The 18,704-nt window shown below is 39.9% G+C and overlaps 2 protein-coding genes across 4 annotated transcripts; one reads left to right on the forward strand and one right to left on the reverse strand.

Annotated features, from left to right (window-relative positions):
- Window positions 1-82: 82 nt before the first annotated feature.
- cdc20 (cell division cycle 20 homolog) lies at window positions 83-4,544 on the forward strand. 2 transcript variants are annotated; one of them, XM_017422411.3, is made up of 11 exons: window positions 83-836; window positions 1,063-1,273; window positions 1,388-1,524; window positions 1,609-1,705; window positions 1,796-1,921; window positions 2,069-2,265; window positions 2,349-2,443; window positions 2,535-2,763; window positions 2,874-2,999; window positions 3,824-3,941; window positions 4,246-4,424. In XM_017422411.3, exons 2-11 carry the CDS (start codon window positions 1,078-1,080, stop codon window positions 4,422-4,424), a joined length of 1,500 nt encoding a protein of 499 aa, XP_017277900.1. In that variant the 5' UTR covers window positions 83-836; window positions 1,063-1,077. The 2 variants fall into 2 exon arrangements, with proteins under 2 accessions (XP_017277900.1, XP_037837964.1); XM_037982036.1 differs by lacking the exon at window positions 83-836 and having other exon boundaries at window positions 1,078-1,273; window positions 4,246-4,544.
- A 284-nt stretch (window positions 4,545-4,828) lies between these two features.
- Window positions 4,829-10,390, reverse strand: elovl1a (ELOVL fatty acid elongase 1a). Of its 2 annotated transcripts, none has more exons than XM_017422363.3 (8): window positions 10,028-10,390; window positions 9,355-9,447; window positions 8,973-9,163; window positions 8,762-8,842; window positions 8,224-8,280; window positions 8,011-8,116; window positions 7,719-7,858; window positions 4,829-7,573 (listed from the first exon to the last, which is right to left on the reverse strand). In XM_017422363.3, exons 2-8 carry the CDS (start codon window positions 9,413-9,415, stop codon window positions 7,397-7,399), a joined length of 813 nt encoding a protein of 270 aa, XP_017277852.1. In that variant the 5' UTR covers window positions 9,416-9,447; window positions 10,028-10,390; the 3' UTR covers window positions 4,829-7,396. The 2 variants fall into 2 exon arrangements, with proteins under 2 accessions (XP_017277852.1, XP_017277851.1); XM_017422362.3 differs by having other exon boundaries at window positions 4,829-7,605; window positions 10,028-10,387.
- Window positions 10,391-18,704: the final 8,314 nt, after the last annotated feature.

The following is an 18,704-nucleotide window of genomic DNA, read 5'->3' on the forward strand; positions in this document are numbered from 1 at the left end:
AGCTGAAATATCCATTCTCTTCTCTCCTCCCCCCATAACTTTGGCAAATAAAAAGCAACTGTTTCCAAATTCTCAAACATTATGTGTGATAGCATACTAGACATTTCCTTAATCCAGTAATCTGTCATATTTTACTGTCATATTTACATTTACATTTACGTAGATTTATTTATTTATTTTATTTTGATAGCTGCCGATTAAACTGAAAGTTACAACATTGACATGATTATATGAGTAGTTTTTACCGAGAAATCGATCAGAAGCGCCGTGAAAATGGTCAGATCCAGCTTAGGGGATGGTGACGTCATCGGCCAAAATTATAACTTTTAATATCTCAAAGACGAAAGCTGCACAAACGACAGTTTTAACGGCACAAACCTGAACAAACGAAGCACTAACAAACTAGCCCACTGCAAGATGGGGGGATGGTGAACTCTGGATGACCTAAAAAATAATTTTTAATATCTCAGAAACCAAAGCTGCACAAACGAAAATTTTAACGGCACAAACCTGCACAAACGGAGCACTAACCATTCAGACTATTTGCTGGATTTTTGGACGCGGGTGGGGTGTCAGCTTCACACAGCTGCCGGAGCCACCTCTCTGGCTGCAATGCGCGCTCCCGACACAGGGGGAACAGAATTTCGCACAAGACCGGAAGTGACGCTGTTTGTGTTACCACGGCAACATTAGAGCTCTAACGGCCGCGTCTTGAACGGACCAATCACAGAAGCGCTTAGTGGGATTTAAGTCGTGTCGCGTGCTCTACACGAAATTCAAACTTCTCGAGAGATACAGGAGCACAGCTATTGCCTTCCGCTGTTTTTCTCCAAGAGGTGAGTTCCGCCCCAGCAATTCAAAAGTTAAAAACTCGATTAATTCAGCCAGTAGGTTTCTCACGGTTGCCGACACACAGCAGCAAGTTTGTCTTCAAGAATTTTTGTTCTTTACTTTAGCCGCTGAGATAAACGCTTCGGCCGTTAGCAAAGCATTTAGTCACCGTGTTGTGTCCCAGACGCCATTTATTCAATCTGTACAAAACTTGTCTGTCTTGACGCTCAGGTTTGAGAAAACGCTATGGCGCAGTTTGGGTTTGAGAACGACATCCACAGCATTTTAAAGCTGGACATGCCGATCACAAACGCTCCCATGATGGCGAGGTGGCAGAGGAAGGGCAGCTCGTCCAACGCAGCCGCCGGCCTGAGCAGCCTGTCGCCTGGAAAATCAGTCAATGTGTCGCAGAGCTCATCCAAAACGCCGAGCAAAACCCCAGGTAGTGGAGGCGCTTTCTTTCCTCTTTCTCTTACTGATGTGTGTGCATAGCTGGATGCTCCAAGATCAGTGTTGCAACAAATTAAACCTGCTTTCCTGTTTGTCCGTATTGTAGGGAAAAACAAAAAGACGCCTTCGAAGATGGGAGGCGATCGCTTCATTCCCATTAGAAACAGCAAACAGATGGACGTGGCGAATTTCCTGCTCACAAAGGAGAACGAACCGGTCGATGCAAACGCAACAAACTCATCCGTAAGTAAACACACGTCCCACCTACCAGCCCTCACTTAAAGTTCTTTTTTATGCAGCGAGGCTATTTTTTTTTTTTTTTTGAAGGAAACACAGAAGTTTTGGTCTGTGTCACTGAATGGATACAACATTCATGACGCAAAGATTTTACACCTTGGAGGACAACCACTGAATGCACCTGAAGGTAACAATTTACATGATTCTGTATAATATGAAACGATTTAGGTTAGTACCATCACAGTGTTTACCGTCTAATCTCCCATTTTATTTCCAGGCTATCAAAACAACTTAAAGGTCCTCTACAGTCAGGTTACGACCCCCGTCTCTCTGAAAAAGACCAGATACATAAGTTTAACTGCAGAAAAAATCCTGGACGCTCCTGATATTCGAAATGATTTTTGTAAGTCTTCTTTCTCACATCAGTGACATTGCAGTACCAAAGCACATGTTTAAATTTGTAGAAGTCTGCAGATGATTAACACTACTCCTGCAAACTTCTAAGCCCTCAGACAGGTTTACTAAAGTTTTTTTTATTTTTCATTCTCAGATTTAAATCTGCTTGACTGGAGCAGCAGGAATCTCCTCGCCGTGGCTCTGCACAACAGCGTGTACCTGTGGGACGCCACGCAGGGAGACGTTACTATGCTCATGAAGATGGAGCAGGAGGAGGACTACATCTGCTCTCTGTCGTGGACGAAAGAAGGCAGCTACCTGGCTGTTGGAACGAGTGACTGCAAAGTTCAGGTAAGTAAGTGCAGTGACTGTGCCGTAGGCGAGTTAATGTATTGGGTGCGGTATTTATCGTCTTCCCTTCCCTCCCTCTTCAGTTGTGGGACGTTGAAAATCAGAAGCGCCTGCGCAGCATGGCCAGTCACACGGCGAGAGTTAGTAGTCTGAGCTGGAATGACCACGTTCTTTCCAGGTACTGTTAATCTATAAAAATGGTAAAAACACAAACTCCAGCTGCTGGTTTTTACATGCTTTTCTTCTCACCCTTTTTACCCCACCTGCAGTGGCTCCAGATCGGGACTCATCCACCACCATGACGTGAGGGTGGCAGACCATCACATCTTCACACTCAGTGGTCACTCACAAGAGGTGTGTGGCCTTAAGTGGTCCCCTGACGGGCGATACCTGGCCAGTGGAGGCAATGACAACTTGGTGAACTTGTGGCCGCGCGTGTCTGAGGGAAACTCCAGCGAGCCGCTCCACCGCTGGAGCGAACACCAGGGAGGTGTCAAGGTGAGCCGCTTCAGTTCCAGACAGACTTCAAGCGGTTACGAAGTCTGTGGTATTTCTGTTAATGTGTGGCTCCGTCATGATGAAGTGTGTGTGTGTTTCCGTTGTGTTAGGCTTTGGCCTGGTGTCCATGGCAGTCAAATATTCTGGCCTCAGGAGGTGGCACAAGTGACCGCCACATCCGCATATGGAACATAAACAGCGGCTCCTGCATCAGCTCACTTGACACTCAGTCTCAGGTATTGGCTCCTTTTTATAGAATGCAGTTCTCAGTTTTCAACCAAGGACTTTAAAAGGGACCTATTGTGCAAAACTCACTTCTTGCATGTTTTTGTTTTTCCATTTGGGTATCTACTGCTTCTACAAACAGTCCAAGCACAAAAAAACCCACCCAGATGTTTTTTTTTTTTTTAGCAATAAGTGAATGTTTTCTGGTGTCTGCAAAACGACCCATTTCACAAACCTCTGGACTGTTGCGTCACAATCCCCGTTGCCGAGCCCAGCCCCTCACCTAGCAACCCAATTGGAGCTCGACCCACTTCATTACAAGAAGACCATCACGTTAGTTCTGCTGGTTTTACTGCAGAACAATATCTGCTGGAAATATCTGGCTGCAATATAGAACATTTGTCTATACTGCTGCTGTCCCGACCTGCTACCAGTCGGGTTTCGGACTGCTGGTTACCGCTGTTCGATTCGACAAATGTTGGCTCAGAACCGCTAAATGCCCCAGTCCCATAGTCAGAATCCTCAGAGTTTGAATTAATAATGATTATAGTTGTGCGTCAGATCCGCAGTGTTTAATCCTTCAGTCAGTTTTTATGTTTTGAGACTGGACACTGAGTTGGGGGCGTGACCAACAGCAGCTTATTTGCGCAAAAGTGTCGTAGCCCTAAAACTGACAGAACTGATCAGGTGAAATCTCAGTATCTGAGAATGATTTTGTGTATTAAATGTAATGAAGATGTTTTGTACAGCCCACAGAGCTATCCTGACTTGTTCCAGGAAGCAGAATAGGTGTCCTTTAAATGGGAAGATGTTGATGTGTCTCTTCCACTAACAGATCTCGTCACTCGTATTTGCACCAAACTACAAGGAGCTGGTCTCTGCCCATGGATATTCCCACAACAATGTTGTCATCTGGAAGTACCCTTCTCTTACTAAAGTTGCAGAACTTAATGGTAAGTAGTGACTACACCTCTTTTTACTTGCACTCAAGACTTAAGTCCCCATCTGCCAGTGACTGATCACAGGGTTTATTGCTCAGAATAAAACTTGAAATACTCTGTTGGCAAAGGTCAGATGGGTCACCTTTGAACCACAATAGAGTTGGAGAATCTTCACAAATCATCACTTAATGTGAACATAATCTACTTTAGTGCAGGTTTAACACTTGTTAGAGAAGATGTCTACTGATCTCAAAGTTACTGTCCTTATCTTTTCATAAAATTGCTCTTTTTTTTTTTTTTTTTTTTTAATTTTTAGGCCATGAGAACAGAGTTCTTAATATGATTCTGAGCCCTGACTGCTCCACGGCTGCAACTGCTGCTGGAGATGAAACGATTCGCCTGTGGAAGAGCTTCGAGTTGGATCCGATTAAAAAGAAGACCAGCGAGAGGAAGCCCAAGTCGACCAGCAGCGTTATTCATCAGTCCATCAGATAGATTATGTCCCCATTTTTTTTTTTTTTTTTTTAAAAACGAACAAATCATTTAGGATGTTGAGGTGTTTGCTAAATGAGGGGTGTGCACATGTTTAATCAACAATAAAGGTATGATGCAGTTCTTGATCTTGAGGGTGTCAAATTGTTTTTCAAATGTTTAGAGAGCTGCTACTGAGGTGGTGTGTGTGTTTTTATTTTTTTAAACAAAGACTATAAAATTTGTAGGTTTATCTGCAGTGTTTTATGCAACTGACCTGATTTTAATAAATGTATTCTTTACCAAAATATTTTGTAGTCATTTATTTTTTTTTTTTTTATGCAAACTGTAATGTTGTAAACCAGTCTTGAATTTAGATTCTGAGATCTTTATCATGTGTGCTCCCAGTGACTTGACAATGAGAAGAATAAGGAAAATGAATCGATCAACATTTATTTATGGAGCCCTTCACAACAGCCGAACGATGCTTCACAACACAAAAGTTAAAAACAGTCGAACAAAACAAAAATGCCAGAGTGGAGCTAGGTATTTAAAGCCTCCCTGGATTAAAAAGGTTTTAAGATTGGATTTAAAAAGGGCCAGATCAGCAATAAGTGCACATCTTAAAGTCATTGGTTGTACAGTCTGGGTACGTCCAACTTTTGGATTTAGATTCCGGGACAAACTATAAAGATGTTTAGATAATCTTAACGTCCTCTCATACTCACGAAAACTACTACATCAGCTAAATAAGGTGGGGCAAGACTGTTAAGAGCTTTAAAATATTAAAATCAAATCTAAAACAGACTGGAAGCCAAGGGAGAGGAGTCAAATAAAACGGGGGTGATGTTGGGCCGCTGCGTTTTGTACAAGCTGAAGGTATCTGATGGAGGATTGAGGGATAATAAAGAGCACTACAGTAGTCAAATCTTGAGCTGATAAAAGCCCGAATGGCATTTTCCAGATCAGAACGATTTTTAAAAAAAGTTTTTTGATTAACAGCTGTGCTTGACTACAGAAGCTATGTTTATCAAACTTAATCCTTGTCAAAAGTCCTGCAGCTTTTTAACTGTGAACAACATCAAATCTATTCAATCTACTCAATTTGTCTCTAATCATTACTTTGGTTTTATTGTTTTACTTTTAGTATGTTAACTTTAGTTTGAATTGGTGCTTGTTATATGCCCTTTTCATATTTTACTTATTATGAAACCACCTTTATGAAGTATTTTGCATCCCACCCAGCAACTGCTGGAGATCCATTTTAGGAAGCTTTGAATGTCAAGACGAAGCTTCAACTGACTGTAAAAAGCTTGAGCTTACAACACAGCTGCGGGAATCTATGATTTACAAGAACCGAACACTCATGAATATATTAAATATTTTAAATACTTATACAAAAATGTCCTGTATATTTCTAGATAGACAAAATCTATAAAATTGCACTTATTTAATGCTAATTAGCTCACTTTTTTGAGGGCTTTAAGCTGTTGTAAAATTTTGCACAAATCCAAAATATAACTGATTTAGCTGATTGTGTAGCTGAAGACGTTTCTTATCTGAGGAGCGTTTATAAATCGATAAAGCTCTTCTGACTCAGAATCTACAGCAGCAAAGTAAGATAACAGTGCTGGTTTCTATGCCAGATTAACAAAACGCAGGTTCCAAATATTGTTTTTCAAACTTTTGCAGAAATATTAAAATTAAATTCATTTTTGGATGCACGTCCTCTGGTATCCACGAGAGGCCGCTGCAGCACCCTCCACACCCCAACTTCCCACAGCCATGGCTTAAAATTGTCCTTTTGAGACCAGCACATAAAATAAAACCAAAAAGCCCAGGGGGTGCATGTTTATTAATAAGACTAATAAGATTTATTATGGTCTGTTGTTCAGTAGACACAAAGGAAATGTGTGCATGGAATATTTGACTCGCTCTGCCAAACTGGACCAAACTCTCCGGAGATACTAATTTGTTTCATTTGTTGCGGAAGTTATTTTACTTTGTTTGAAGTCAAACACTGACACGCAGACAACCTAAACATCTACTTGAAATTCTGACGAGCTGTATTAGGAACAAACGTCATACATTGATTAGTTTATATCAATGGCTATTTAGACTGCTCCTCAGTCTGGGATAAACTTTGACATTGTGCAGTGTGCCAAGAGATAAAACCAAACATGGTTTAAAACAAACCAAACAAACAAAAACAGACAAAAAGCATTTATACTGTAATATACAGTAAAACATTTCATTAACCTACATTTAAAAGAAAGCAAAAGCAGAAATGGCGCGTCGTTCAAACAAGGCACACCATCTCTGCTTTCTAAATGACACAGACCTTTATCTAAATGTTGTTTTATTTCAAACGATAAATTAAAAAGAAACTAAATATTCGACATTTGCGACAACTGTTTGGTTTTCCTTCTCCTTTTTGCATACATTTCATGGTAAATAGGTTATTTACACAGACTCTTATCCAGTGGAAACATTGCCACACTCCCAAGCAACAAAGGCCACCTTAGCCGAACCATGCTGCAGGTCGAGCCCGAGTTAAAGAATACTATCAGTGACAAAATGAGCACCAATTATCATTCAGTGTTCATCACAGTAAACACTCGTTGCAACAGCTTGCAGAGTGTTGCAAGCAGAGATCAGTGGCAAAAAAATAATCATTAAAAAAAAAAAAAATCTTATGCCAATCATATCCCGGTAGTGCGACTATTTCGTAAAAGAAGAGATCTATGTACAAATTCAAATCAGAGGTAGCACACTGAACCTTTTTACTCAAATATGCTACTAGTTATAAATAAGTGGCATATTTAAGATTACTTAAAACAAAAACAAAAAAAACACTAATAGTCTATGCCTTCTTCTTGTTTCCAGAGTCACAAGCTTAGATTTTCTTCACTTTGCCCATGACGATTTTGCCATTAGCGTAGTGTTGAGCGTGCCCATTTTCGTGGTGTTTACCATTGGCCACTATGGTGACGTGTTCACTGGTCGACCCGTTCTGGTTTGGCTTGTGGTCTACAGCCGGAAGCCGGTTGCCCTTTATGTAGGCCTGCACCCAAAAGTTGGAGAAGAGGAGGAAGAAGAAGAAGCCGTACATCCAGATCAGGTGGATCCACAGGGGGAACTGATAGTAGCACTCTTCCATGACGTAGTACTGGCTGATGTGAACGGAAATCAGAACAAACTGTGTCTGTAAAACAAGGAAAGGCGACCAATGGTTTTAGAACCAACCCAGAAGAGGTCAGTTCAGGTGGGTCGTCGAGTTTTAAATAAATAATTTGTTGTAAAATAAAAAAGCCATACCAGCTGGATGGCGGTCATGTGCTTCTTCCACCACAGATACTTCTGAAAGCGAGGCCCTGCAGCCGAGAGGCCGTAGTAGGTGTACATGATCACGTGGACTGCTGCGTTCACCATAGCATGGAAGGATCCCATTCCCCCAGCTGGACACGGGCAGAAAAATTCACAAGAAACAATGAATTTAGATTTATTTATAGTTTTATCACAACTATAGTGGTGCAATAACTGGCAAAAATTAGACAAGATCTGATGGAAATTCATAACTGGGGTGTGTACGTTGGCTGAGAGCACTCACCAGGCGTTAGGGTGACGCCCCACCACCATGACCAGGGCATGAAGGAGTGATGGAAGACGTGGAGAAATGTGATCTGACTTTGCTTCTTTCTCAGCACAAAGAATACCTAAGAACAAAAAGGGAGAATGGAATACTGTTAATATTTTTGCAATTAGGATTACCAGACCAATTATTTGGCCTAAATGAAAGGGGGAAAAAATGATTTATTCTTACTGTGTCTAGGAGTTCAATGAACTTTGAAAAATAGAACAACCAGGCCACTCGTACCATCTGCAGGAGACAAGATCGTCAAGTCTGTGTCAGTACCTGTGGGCTTTTATTTAAAAATAAAATATTTCTCCTTATGGTGACATTTTTTGGCAAAAGTAAATTAGTGAGACTGGGTAACCAAAACTGTAAATTTGTGTGTTTATAGTTAATCAACTCTCATAAGGCGCTGTGTTTTTAACAGTCAGATTTTGACGGTAAGAAGACCCAGAGAAGAATGGAGAAGGGAACAACGACACCCTCAGAGTAAACAAAATGCTTATGAGTACAACTTAAAAAAAACAACAAACAACTGGGGCAGGAATCTGGTTTAAGACCCGAGTACACGCAGATAGTTGTATCAGTTAGGGAAAAAGTATGACTTCAACTTTAGCTGCATTAACAGATTGTGTTAATGCAATGTGCAATGCAATGTGTTAATTACTTCCCCAAGTAAGACATTGTTATCAAGGCCAACGACTTCTACAGAGGTTGACTGACTTACCCTGAGAGCCTGTGGGCTGGTGGAGGGGTCGATCAGATCACATCTCCATGTGAAGGTGGTGGCCCACCCAGACATCATGAACTGGGAGTCAAAAAGAAAAACAAACAAACAAGCACAAAAAACCCAAAAAAAAACCACCTTTATCATTAGTCATCATCATGAACTGCTCAAACGCTTTAAGCGTGAGTCAGCACATTAGCATTCCTCTTACCTCATACACAATGTAGGCGTTCAGAGACACCATGCAGAGGTTGTAGGTGATCATAGCTCGGTTGAGGCCGAAAGGTTTGCGGTTTGCCATCATGCGAGGTCCAACGTACACAGAGAAGAAGATGTAGGCCACCAGGATGCTGGTCATTTGGATGGGGCTCTGCATCAGAGGGTAGTCTTTGACCCTGGCATCTGGGAAATACACACACACACACACACACACACCCGCCCTTATATGACTTTCTCAATGTCTCATTAAAAGGTTACGCAATGCCTTTTAAGAGAACACAACATACAAAACACATTTGTCCCAATTTTTAAGAGAACTGCTTTCTTTAGATGATGAAATTACAAACAAGAGAGGAAAAATAAAGGATACTCACCAGTTCTGCTTATCAGATTACTGTAGAACTTTGTGACGCTTGTTATGGCTTCTCGCAGCATGGTGACGGCTTGCCTTTTGTTCAGCTAAAACTCTGAAAATACATTAAAAAAAAAAACCCTGTAAGTTTTCAACAGGAGTAAACAAACAAACAAAAAAAAAACAGAAAGGTGGATATGAAAGTTATGACAGGCATCAAAGCGGCCTGTTGCTTTCCCACTGACTGAGCAAACAGGAGACAGCTGCACAGCCTCATCAAACACTCCTGCCTACTCCCTTTTAAACAAATACATGTGGATATGGTGTCCAAGGAGCTTCTTTACAGTCCAAGTTCAACAGAAATGCTTAAAAAAAAAAGGATCAAGAAGTCTGGTGAGCGATTGCGAAGCATGCTAACGCTAAAACAATAAAAGTGCTCATACCCAAGCTGACAAAGCGAGTCAAACAGGTGAGGCAAAGGATTTGCCCCATGTGGCCGGCACAGCCAACGAACTGAGGCGTGAAAGGTTTCCTGCTCTAAATCACATTCAGTCAGGCACTAAACCGAAGGAATAAAGACAGCTGAAGAAGAAGTAAACTAAACCGACTTAACCTCTCAAAACTCGCAGTGTTTGACAGGAAAAGGCAGAGGTAATGGAGATTTTACAAGTTTAGCTTTTGCTTTTGCTTCTCACCTCTTTAAGTCTTCAGCTCTCCTGTTGGGAAGTGGCTGTGCAGCCAGAGCGGCCGGCACTCAGTCCAGAGAATCCAGCAGATCAGGTGAAAAACAAAACAAAAAAATACCCCCAGATACATACAACTCTAATCTGTGTAGTGGTAGCCTCCAGCCTCCCTGAAAGGTGAAGAATCTTCTTTAAAGAGTCCAACAGTCTGCTGAGTGTTGCAGGTGAGACTTGTTTTTTTTTTTATAAAAAAAGTAAGTCTGAGAGAAGAGGCAACAGAAAGAAGTGAGTGAAAGTGACAAATCCGCTGTGATAACTAGGAGACCCGGCTCATCCATCTCAATTTAAAGCCCATGGCTCTACTACAGACCTCGCAAGTTTCAGGACCACACCCTGTTTCAGTGGCTCGCTCCACCCTCATGTCCTGACTGAGACTGCCTGTGATTGGGCCGTCTCATGAATGGTGATGAAGGGGATGGGGTCAGAGAGTTGGAAGCTTTTGACTCCAGAGCCAAATAGTCAATATTCACATTACCAACAAATAAAAATCAGGGGGGCTGAAAATGTTATATTTAAACCTGATGCTAAGCTAATGCGGTGGCTTCAGTTAAATCAGAGAGGATTTTCCAAAAGTGTCCCTGCCGGATGATTTAGGTTAAAGGTCAAGTCAGCTGCGAAACATTTGACAACTAACGTGACTTTTGGCGTTGCCCATCCCTCATGGGTTGTAGCCTAGAGGTGAGGTTGCCATTAGACAGGCTCAGTCGTGTCTCTGGTTTTACCTGTTTCCCCGAGCGAGCAAGATGGGCGTGAGGTTTGGATGCTGCTTGAAGTTTCCTGCGCTGGACTGAGAGGTGGAGTGGAATGATTGGCATCCGTGCACCAGAGAGAGAAGGTGGGAGGGAGGGATGGAAGAATGGAAGCATGGAGAATTAGAGGAATGCTGGCTGTCTGTTTAAATATTGTTCAGCACGTGAAGCCTGTGCCTATCTCTAACACAGACACAAAAAGACATTGTTTGAGTCAATGTATAGTCCTGGTGCAACCATGAATGAATCATTCAAAACTAGTTTATATGGGAACTGAAATAAAGACTCAAATTAGCCTTAATTGTATGATTAAAAGACTGTCAGAGAAGCCCCTAGAACCAGACTGGTCACTTCTTGACGACCACGTAAAGGTGCCGCTTCAGTTTCACTCACTGAAGTCCGAAACAAACTGGAAGAAACGTCGCTGATTCTCACGATTACGCTAAATTAAAGCGTTGTTGTTCTGAAGACGTGCTACGCTCACAAGGGTTGTCACTTGTTGCAAGTCGCCAAGACTGCAAAAAAAAAAAAAACGGAAACGTGCTCACGAATGCCATTATTGACATGCATGTTAGACAACCAGTTGGACAAAAAGTTGGCCCTCGTGAACCAGAAAGAATGTGCAAGAAAAGCAACGTGAGAACAATCAGGCCTTTCACAGCCAAGACTTTTACCGATCGTTGCGTAAATTGAATATGAATGTCTGTGTTTTTGTCTCGAACCACATGGTCATTTGTATTTTGTTTTTATTTTGTTAGAGCTAAATACCAACACAACGAAAACTCTATTTGTTCCCGTTGGTCTTGTGACTGTTTTATACTAATTCAAGTCAAGGTTTTTGTCCAGTTGTAGAATCTGTCCTGCAGAAAACAGAGTGAGAGAATGGACAGAGTCCTCGGGACATACCAGTTGCTCCCACTTAGCCAATGCCAAAGCCACAGGAAGGCTTTTCTATTGGGGGGTGGGGGTTGCGTGCAAGTGTGAATTAGTTTGAGACGAAACACCCTTATGATAAGGATCATACCAAATATATGCTGGTGTCTTATCTGAACACAGACAGTGAAAAGTACACTGTATGATTCGTGGCCTAATACTAATCTTGACCCCCTTTTTTCTTTGGTTTTAAAGCAGCTGAAAAATTTTTGCAAGTCGATATACAATAACAATGCTGGTTCATACACCAAAGTTAGAAAACTCAGTATCAAAATATTTTGGGAATTTAAACATGTGCAACACTAATTAAATCAGTTTTTAATTTTTTTTTTTATCCAAGTATGTGTTCAAACACGCATGTCCCCTGGCATCCCTTAACTTCCCATGACCTAGGCCAATAGAAAAATTATTATTTTTTACATGGAATAGATGCTTATTCTTAGATTTTGTACATAGCGGACCCAGGATTCTGATTGACACAAAAAGCTTCCAAAGGAATAACTTATTTATTGATATAGCAAAAAACAAAAGGCTGATGAGGCATCAAACGTAAATGACATGAGATCACAGGGAAACACAAGGAGGTAACCAGATCGCAGCGTGCGCTGACAATAAATGAGGGAGGAAAGGAAGTATCAGATTATATAAACTGAGGCTGATGAAGAAGTGGACACAGGTGACTGATTACTAATTAGGAACAGGTGCAGACAGGTGAGGCAGACTGATCTGGAAATCAATTGAGGGAAAGTGATGGCACAAGGAACAAGGAGGACACAAGGAGCAAAGCTATACGACATAATAACGGAACAAATGAAAACGCAGGGATAATAACAGAACTAAATGAAAATGAAGCACAGAATATCAACAAAACGCCCAAATCCTGACACCTATGAGGAATGTGAAAAACCTGAGATTACCTGACGAGAATAAATGAATGTTCGGACCTCCTACACATGCCCATGGACGTGTGTTTTCTAGCATGTCAGTTTACGACACATGTTACCTAACGTGACACTCACATGGCCACCAAGGTGCCTAAACAAACTTGTGTGTGACACTAATGTCTGTGGAATTTGCTGCTCTGTTTGGGCTGTTTTCGGTTGCATAATTAGACGTAATATTATGCAGCTCACTGTGTTTAAACATTGCGATATTGCAGGGTGTCATGGTCCGTGCTTGTTGTCCTTGCCTGACTGAAAATGGGCGTGCATTTATTTAGTTTTACTTAAACATTTCAAGGGGCATCTCAGAAAAAGTCTCTTGCAGGGAGAAGAGTTTTTGAAATTTCTGGTATGCCGACACTCTTCTCAAAATGACATATTTCCTTTTTCTGACTCGTCGGTCTGCCTGATGCTCAACAAGGTCAAAACAAAAACAGATTTTTGGGATTTTTTTTGTTGTTGTTTTTAAGTGGAATATTCCAGTGGAATAAGGATTCACACCCATCAACCCTGTCAACAGTGTTTCGGTGCAAAGGTGCAGTGGTCACACTTCACGTGCAGGGTCCCGTGCCACACCTGGCCACACAGCAGGTGTAATAATACAACTCATTGGATTTATTAGGACCACATTCAGGATTTTGACAAAAGACAAGCATTAACAGACAAATTAAAATGTTATTCAACCTCATTCATTGGGCTTGTTTGTTTCCTAAGTGTGCACATTTTTAAGCAACAAATTGGTATGCGGGATTATTAGGCAACTGCACGACTAAGAATTTGGCCAAACTAACTTGTTTCCAGTCGTTAGAGAAAGTGCAACAAAGAGGCAACGTGATTTTTGCCTTTTTGTAAACTAACATGACCCGTCTTTTTTAGAGTAACAGCTTTAAACACAATCATTCATTCATTCATTCATACACAGAGCACAAACAATTTTAATCAATGTAGTGTCTTAAAAGCTGCCTAAACATGTTTTATTATTTTCTCTGACGGTCAATTTTATGTTTGTACAGGAGGCACAAGCTCTCAACACGAGGATTAGGCCAGGTGAGAAAGGTAATTGTATCATTATTTGGGCCCTGCTGCAGTTGAGCAGTGAAGCGTTAAATGGGTGGTTCAGTGGTGTTTAAAACCTCACTGAGTGCTGCAGGTTTGATTTTATGCCACTTGAATAAAATACATCTTCAGAAACTGACAGCAGATTTGCTGCATCAGTGGTGTCAAACCCTTTAAAAGATCCTAACGTACATTTCTCGGTCCAAACCTGAATCTGTGCCTCCTTCTTTAGTGTTTCTTACTTTTGCTATGTCTCTGGACACATTTTGTGCTACAAGCTACACTCCTGAAAAAGATAAATTTATGGTAGATTCAAATTAGAACCTTCAGAGATTGACCATCACTTCTCCAACAGTTGAAGAGTATTTATATTGGACAGTTTTGTCTCTCCAGCTTCAGATAAATCTCTTTTTTGACACATCTTTTCCAAAGTTATGAAGTTAATCACATCTGTTAAACAGAAAACAATGTGTTTGAGTTGATGGGATCAGATCATTTTACCATGACTGCCCTGTAGGAATCCCATAAGACTCCATTTTTGGCCCACTTCTGTTTACACTTTACATTAACAATTCACAAAATATATGCACAAATGTCCAAATGTTCATGTTCAAATGTATGCAGATTATGCAGTTGTTTTCACTCAGGTAAAACAAACAAACAGTTTAAGAAGTACTTGTTTTTCCTACATCTGTAGCAACTCAAGCTCAGGGCTGGCTCTTTCAATTTTGTATTTTCAACGCCAAGACAATTGTGCATTTAATTTTTACAAAACAATCCGAGGTTATACTGAAGTTTGAAATTGTAAATGAACCTAAAAACCTTGAGATCACATTGGACTCCAAATTATCCTTTAAAAACATTAAGAAAGTGACTAACGTTGTCAGATTTCACTTTCAAAACTTTAAAGAAATAAGACTGCATTCGACAGTTCATGTCTCAACATTCAGTTTTATACTTTTTTTGGACAAGCTGTGTTGACTATAAGAAGTTGTAAATATTAGAATAGTTTAACACTGTTAGTAAAACTGTGTTGATGAATGCTTGTTGCCCTCCGACATTGACTTGTGACTTAGTGAAACTGTACACGCAGAAAGCTGCAGGAGATGGGAGTGCTGTAGACAGAGGAAGGTCAGAGGTCAACTTGAACAACAGGAGACTAGAAGTGAGGACTGAAAATCAGAAGATTATTAACTTTTATTTAACCAGACCCATTGAGATCACAGATCTCTTTATCAAGGGAGGCCTGGGCCTGAAGACACCCTAACATACATAAATTTAAACTGGGGGAAGAAACCGGAGCACCTGGGGATTGAACCCATGCAAACACAAAGAGAAAGACCCCCAGGTCCAACCCAGGGATCAAACCCAGGACCTTCTTGCTCATGACCTCTGACCTCCTGCCATCTTTCAGTAGCTGTTCTCTCTGAAGTTCGTCCTGAACTGAATCTATTCTGGATTGCTCTGGGACGCGTGTAAACACTCGTGGACATCTAATCAGTTATTCACAGATTGTTTACATGCTTTCCTGAGGCTTGTGGAAAAAAATATGATTCCTTGTTTAATTTAGATAAGTTTATTTGAGCACAAAAACCTGCTGAAATATGAGAAATGATTACTGATCATTAATTCTGTGCAGTTATTGAATATGAGAAATTATTCAAGTGTTTAAACAACAGGAGAACTGTACTCAGTTATGAGTGAAAGAGTCTTTAAACAGAGTGAGATAAAACCTTTCTGCTCATCCCCAAAATCTGAATGTTTTCATCCAGGAAAAACATAAATCTTTTTTTTTTAAATAGTCATGTTTATTTAATAATGAAACCCGTTGAAATATGAGAAATGATTCCTTTTCTTAACAAACATTCATCTGAAAAATTCCCTGATGGAACATCAAAACCTATGACTACTATTAATCTTTGTCTTTCTGCTTAAACTCTTTACTGTATTTGTATTTTTACATCACTTGTGTTCTCTTGTTATTTAATTTGTTTGTGTTTGTGCAATTTATTTAATCTTATTCCTTTTCCTAAGTGTTTTACTATCAATCTGACAGAGACGAAAATGAGCGCTCATAGCTAAATCTGGGCACTTTTAGAGGGTAAATCCTTGTTCATTAAAGTGCACTGTCCTGTCTTTAAATAAAGACGGTAATAAATACCTCAGCACAAAGTGTTCATAGTTTGAAGCCACACCCAAATCATCTATGAAATGTAAAAACAAATGTGCATCAAGGTGCACATGGCTGACCTTTTGCTAATGTCCTGCAACCTTATCTTCTAGTTAAATAAGTGTTTAAGCAAAAAAAAAAAAAAAAAAAAAATTTTTAGGTGCGTTTTGTTAGACAAGATCAAGGCATGTGTGTGGAAAATACAGGATAAAAGCCCTGAAGTGTAAAACACAACAACATAACCAAAAATGCAAAAAAGTAAATAACATTTCTGTTTGCTCCATAACATTTCCACCAAGGAAACACAACAGCACACACCTAAAGTTGACCTGAACCGAGAACACCTCTGAGCAACGGTGTGAGAAGCTTGTAGGATAATTCCAAGGCCTGAAGCTCCAAATGCTAATTGTTTGTTTTTTAACCTCAGTGTGCCAGGATTGTGTATGATGCGTATATCATGTAGGTTGTCATCTTTTAGTTTGAACAAGTAAACAACACATTACAGACACTTGTTTTGTGGAGGAAGAAAAGAAAAATTACAGAGAGAGAAAAAGAGAAAGAGAGAAAATTACTATTTTTCAGACAGACTCTGAACACGTGACCAACCACGGAAGACTTTATGAAAGACTTGAGAAATTCTGGGAATTTTCCATACGTACTGAATCTGAAAAGTTTTTTTGTTTCTTTTCTTTTTTTTCTTCAAGATTTGTGAATGTAAACAATAACACATGGGAGGCAGAATGGGCGAGGCCATCATGTCGTCCAATGCTTTCCTTTGAAGAGAATCACTCTGAAACTGCCCCGGTGACATGCTATCTGCTGAAGAGGTGGCTTCCCCACATGGAAAATAACTAGAGAATGTCCCTGAAAAACTGCAGCTGGGGTGAGTTTAAATGTTCTCTTCTTTAATTTAGGGACCTCAGCGATTATATTACAGCAGCTTATAGAGAGGGGTTTCAGCGTCGGCTCAATAGGACACATAAAAATACAGTGTTTGGATCGTCTTGTGCAATAAAAAAAACCAAACACTTTATTTAATTTTTTAAAAAGGCTGACAGAAATACTTCTTCAGGCTTTCCAAGTTGTTTATTTATTTGTTTAACCCATTGTTGGTCCAGTCCTTCTTCCTTTTTATTTTATTTTTTATAGGGAATGGGTTTCTAACCTTTCAATTATTTATAAAATAAACAAATTGCTCTAAATGTTAAAGGAAACATGTTGTGTATGCACATAAATGACTATATTAAAATATTAGAATTGTAATTTTTCCAGGTTTTCCTATTTTTTAAGACACATCCTGCACACCATCCATCCATCCATCCATCCATCCATCCATCCATCCATCCATCCATCCATGCCTCTGCAGAACATGTTGAGACTTTTCAACAAACAGCTCTTTGAGAATCCCTTGTTTCATAAACTACTGATTTATGCTTATTTTGTTCATGTTTATTTGATTTTTGTAGATTCAGTTCAAGGAACGACCACAAGTTATGTGTCTTTATCACAATAAAAGATGCAGAAAGAAATCGTTTCCTCTTTGTTCGTTTGGGTGTGTCCACATAGCTGCTTCATTAAGTAATTAACCCTCCTTTGGCCTTTGAGGTAAATGGGCCTGAAGTTACAAGGGCTTCTCTATCGTTCTCTGTGTCTCTCTTTTGAGGGCTTCAGGATGGTTAAAATTAAATAAACTCATTAGGTTCACAGAAGGAGCCTGACGAAACCCCGCCCAAGAACTCTTTAAAGGCTTAGAAGAAGGCCTGGTTTCTTAGAAGCAAAAGATAAACAAAAGCTTTATTTTTTTTCGTCACACAGGACTGAAGTTGCTCAAATCAGCTTAAAAATGTTGTTAACCTCTTAATGGGCAATGCAGAGAATAATTTGAAGCTTTTTTTGCACAGTTTTAATCTCAGTTTTCATAATTTGAAGTTATTGATTGCACAGTTTGATTCATATTTTGCACAGTTTCAACCTTTTTGTACAATGAATGATGAAACAATAATAAAATCAGTAACATTTGTAAATGGAAAAAGGACTTCCATGAACAGAATAAATTAGCAGAATGGATGATTTTAAAACACTTTTAAAGTAAAAACTATTTTAAAATAAAAAATTAAGCAAAGAATTAAAAAGTACATGTATCAATGCAATTAAATGATATTAAATTAATGAAACTGAGTGTTGATCTCTCACTCCAGGAGGCGCTGCAGGCTCGAAAGAAGAAACAGCGACACACAGCGGCCACTGTGGAGAAAAAAAAACAAGCAACAACTTCTGCTGGAGTTAATGTCATAAGCAGTTTTATTTTGGTAAATTATTGACCATCATGGTTTGAGTGGAGAGAAATGAGGGGGAAAACCAATAGGTAAACATCTTATTTACCACATGGGGATGAAAAATAAAATGAGAAAAGAGGTTTGAGGGAGTTTTTTTCCTCCTCCAAGTCATGTGTCAAATAAATAAACAGAATAGAATAGTCTTAGAGAGGACATTTCAGTGTATCAGCAGCAAAGTGATAGGCAAACAGATGTACACTATAAAATTTAAATAACATTAATAATAGGTAAATTAAAAATAAGATGATGGGCCATTTAATTCAGCGTACTATAACACAGTAAAAGTAATGAAATCCAATGTTTCCCCTCCTCTCACACACCATACAGAGAGTCTGAACACACCCCTGTTCGTCCCGCAGCTTTTAGTCACTCGCATGAGTTTCAAACCGGTTCTCTGTGACCCAGCAGAGCTGGAAGCATGACGGGAAGACCTTAAATCCCTCC

The sequence above is a fragment of the Kryptolebias marmoratus genome, linkage group LG20 (assembly GCF_001649575.2).
Source record: "Kryptolebias marmoratus isolate JLee-2015 linkage group LG20, ASM164957v2, whole genome shotgun sequence".
Taxonomy (NCBI): domain Eukaryota; kingdom Metazoa; phylum Chordata; class Actinopteri; order Cyprinodontiformes; family Rivulidae; genus Kryptolebias; species Kryptolebias marmoratus.

Bases quoted from the DNA above. Each gene is read 5' to 3' on its own strand.
- cdc20 (XM_017422411.3), top strand. From the start codon at position 1,078: ATGGCGCAGTTTGGGTTTGAGAACGACATCCACAGCATTTTAAAGCTG. The intron at 2,266-2,348 runs GTAAGTAAGTGC...CTCCCTCTTCAG, and splicing joins CGAGTGACTGCAAAGTTCAG to TTGTGGGACGTTGAAAATCA. The intron at 2,764-2,873 runs GTGAGCCGCTTC...CCGTTGTGTTAG, and splicing joins AACACCAGGGAGGTGTCAAG to GCTTTGGCCTGGTGTCCATG.
- elovl1a (XM_017422362.3), bottom strand. From the start codon at position 9,415: ATGCTGCGAGAAGCCATAACAAGCGTCACAAAGTTCTACAGTAATCTG. The intron at 8,281-8,761 runs GTAAGTCAGTCA...TGTCTCCTGCAG, and splicing joins CCAGCCCACAGGCTCTCAGG to ATGGTACGAGTGGCCTGGTT. The intron at 7,859-8,010 runs GTGAGTGCTCTC...GCCCGTGTCCAG, and splicing joins GGGCGTCACCCTAACGCCTG to CTGGGGGAATGGGATCCTTC.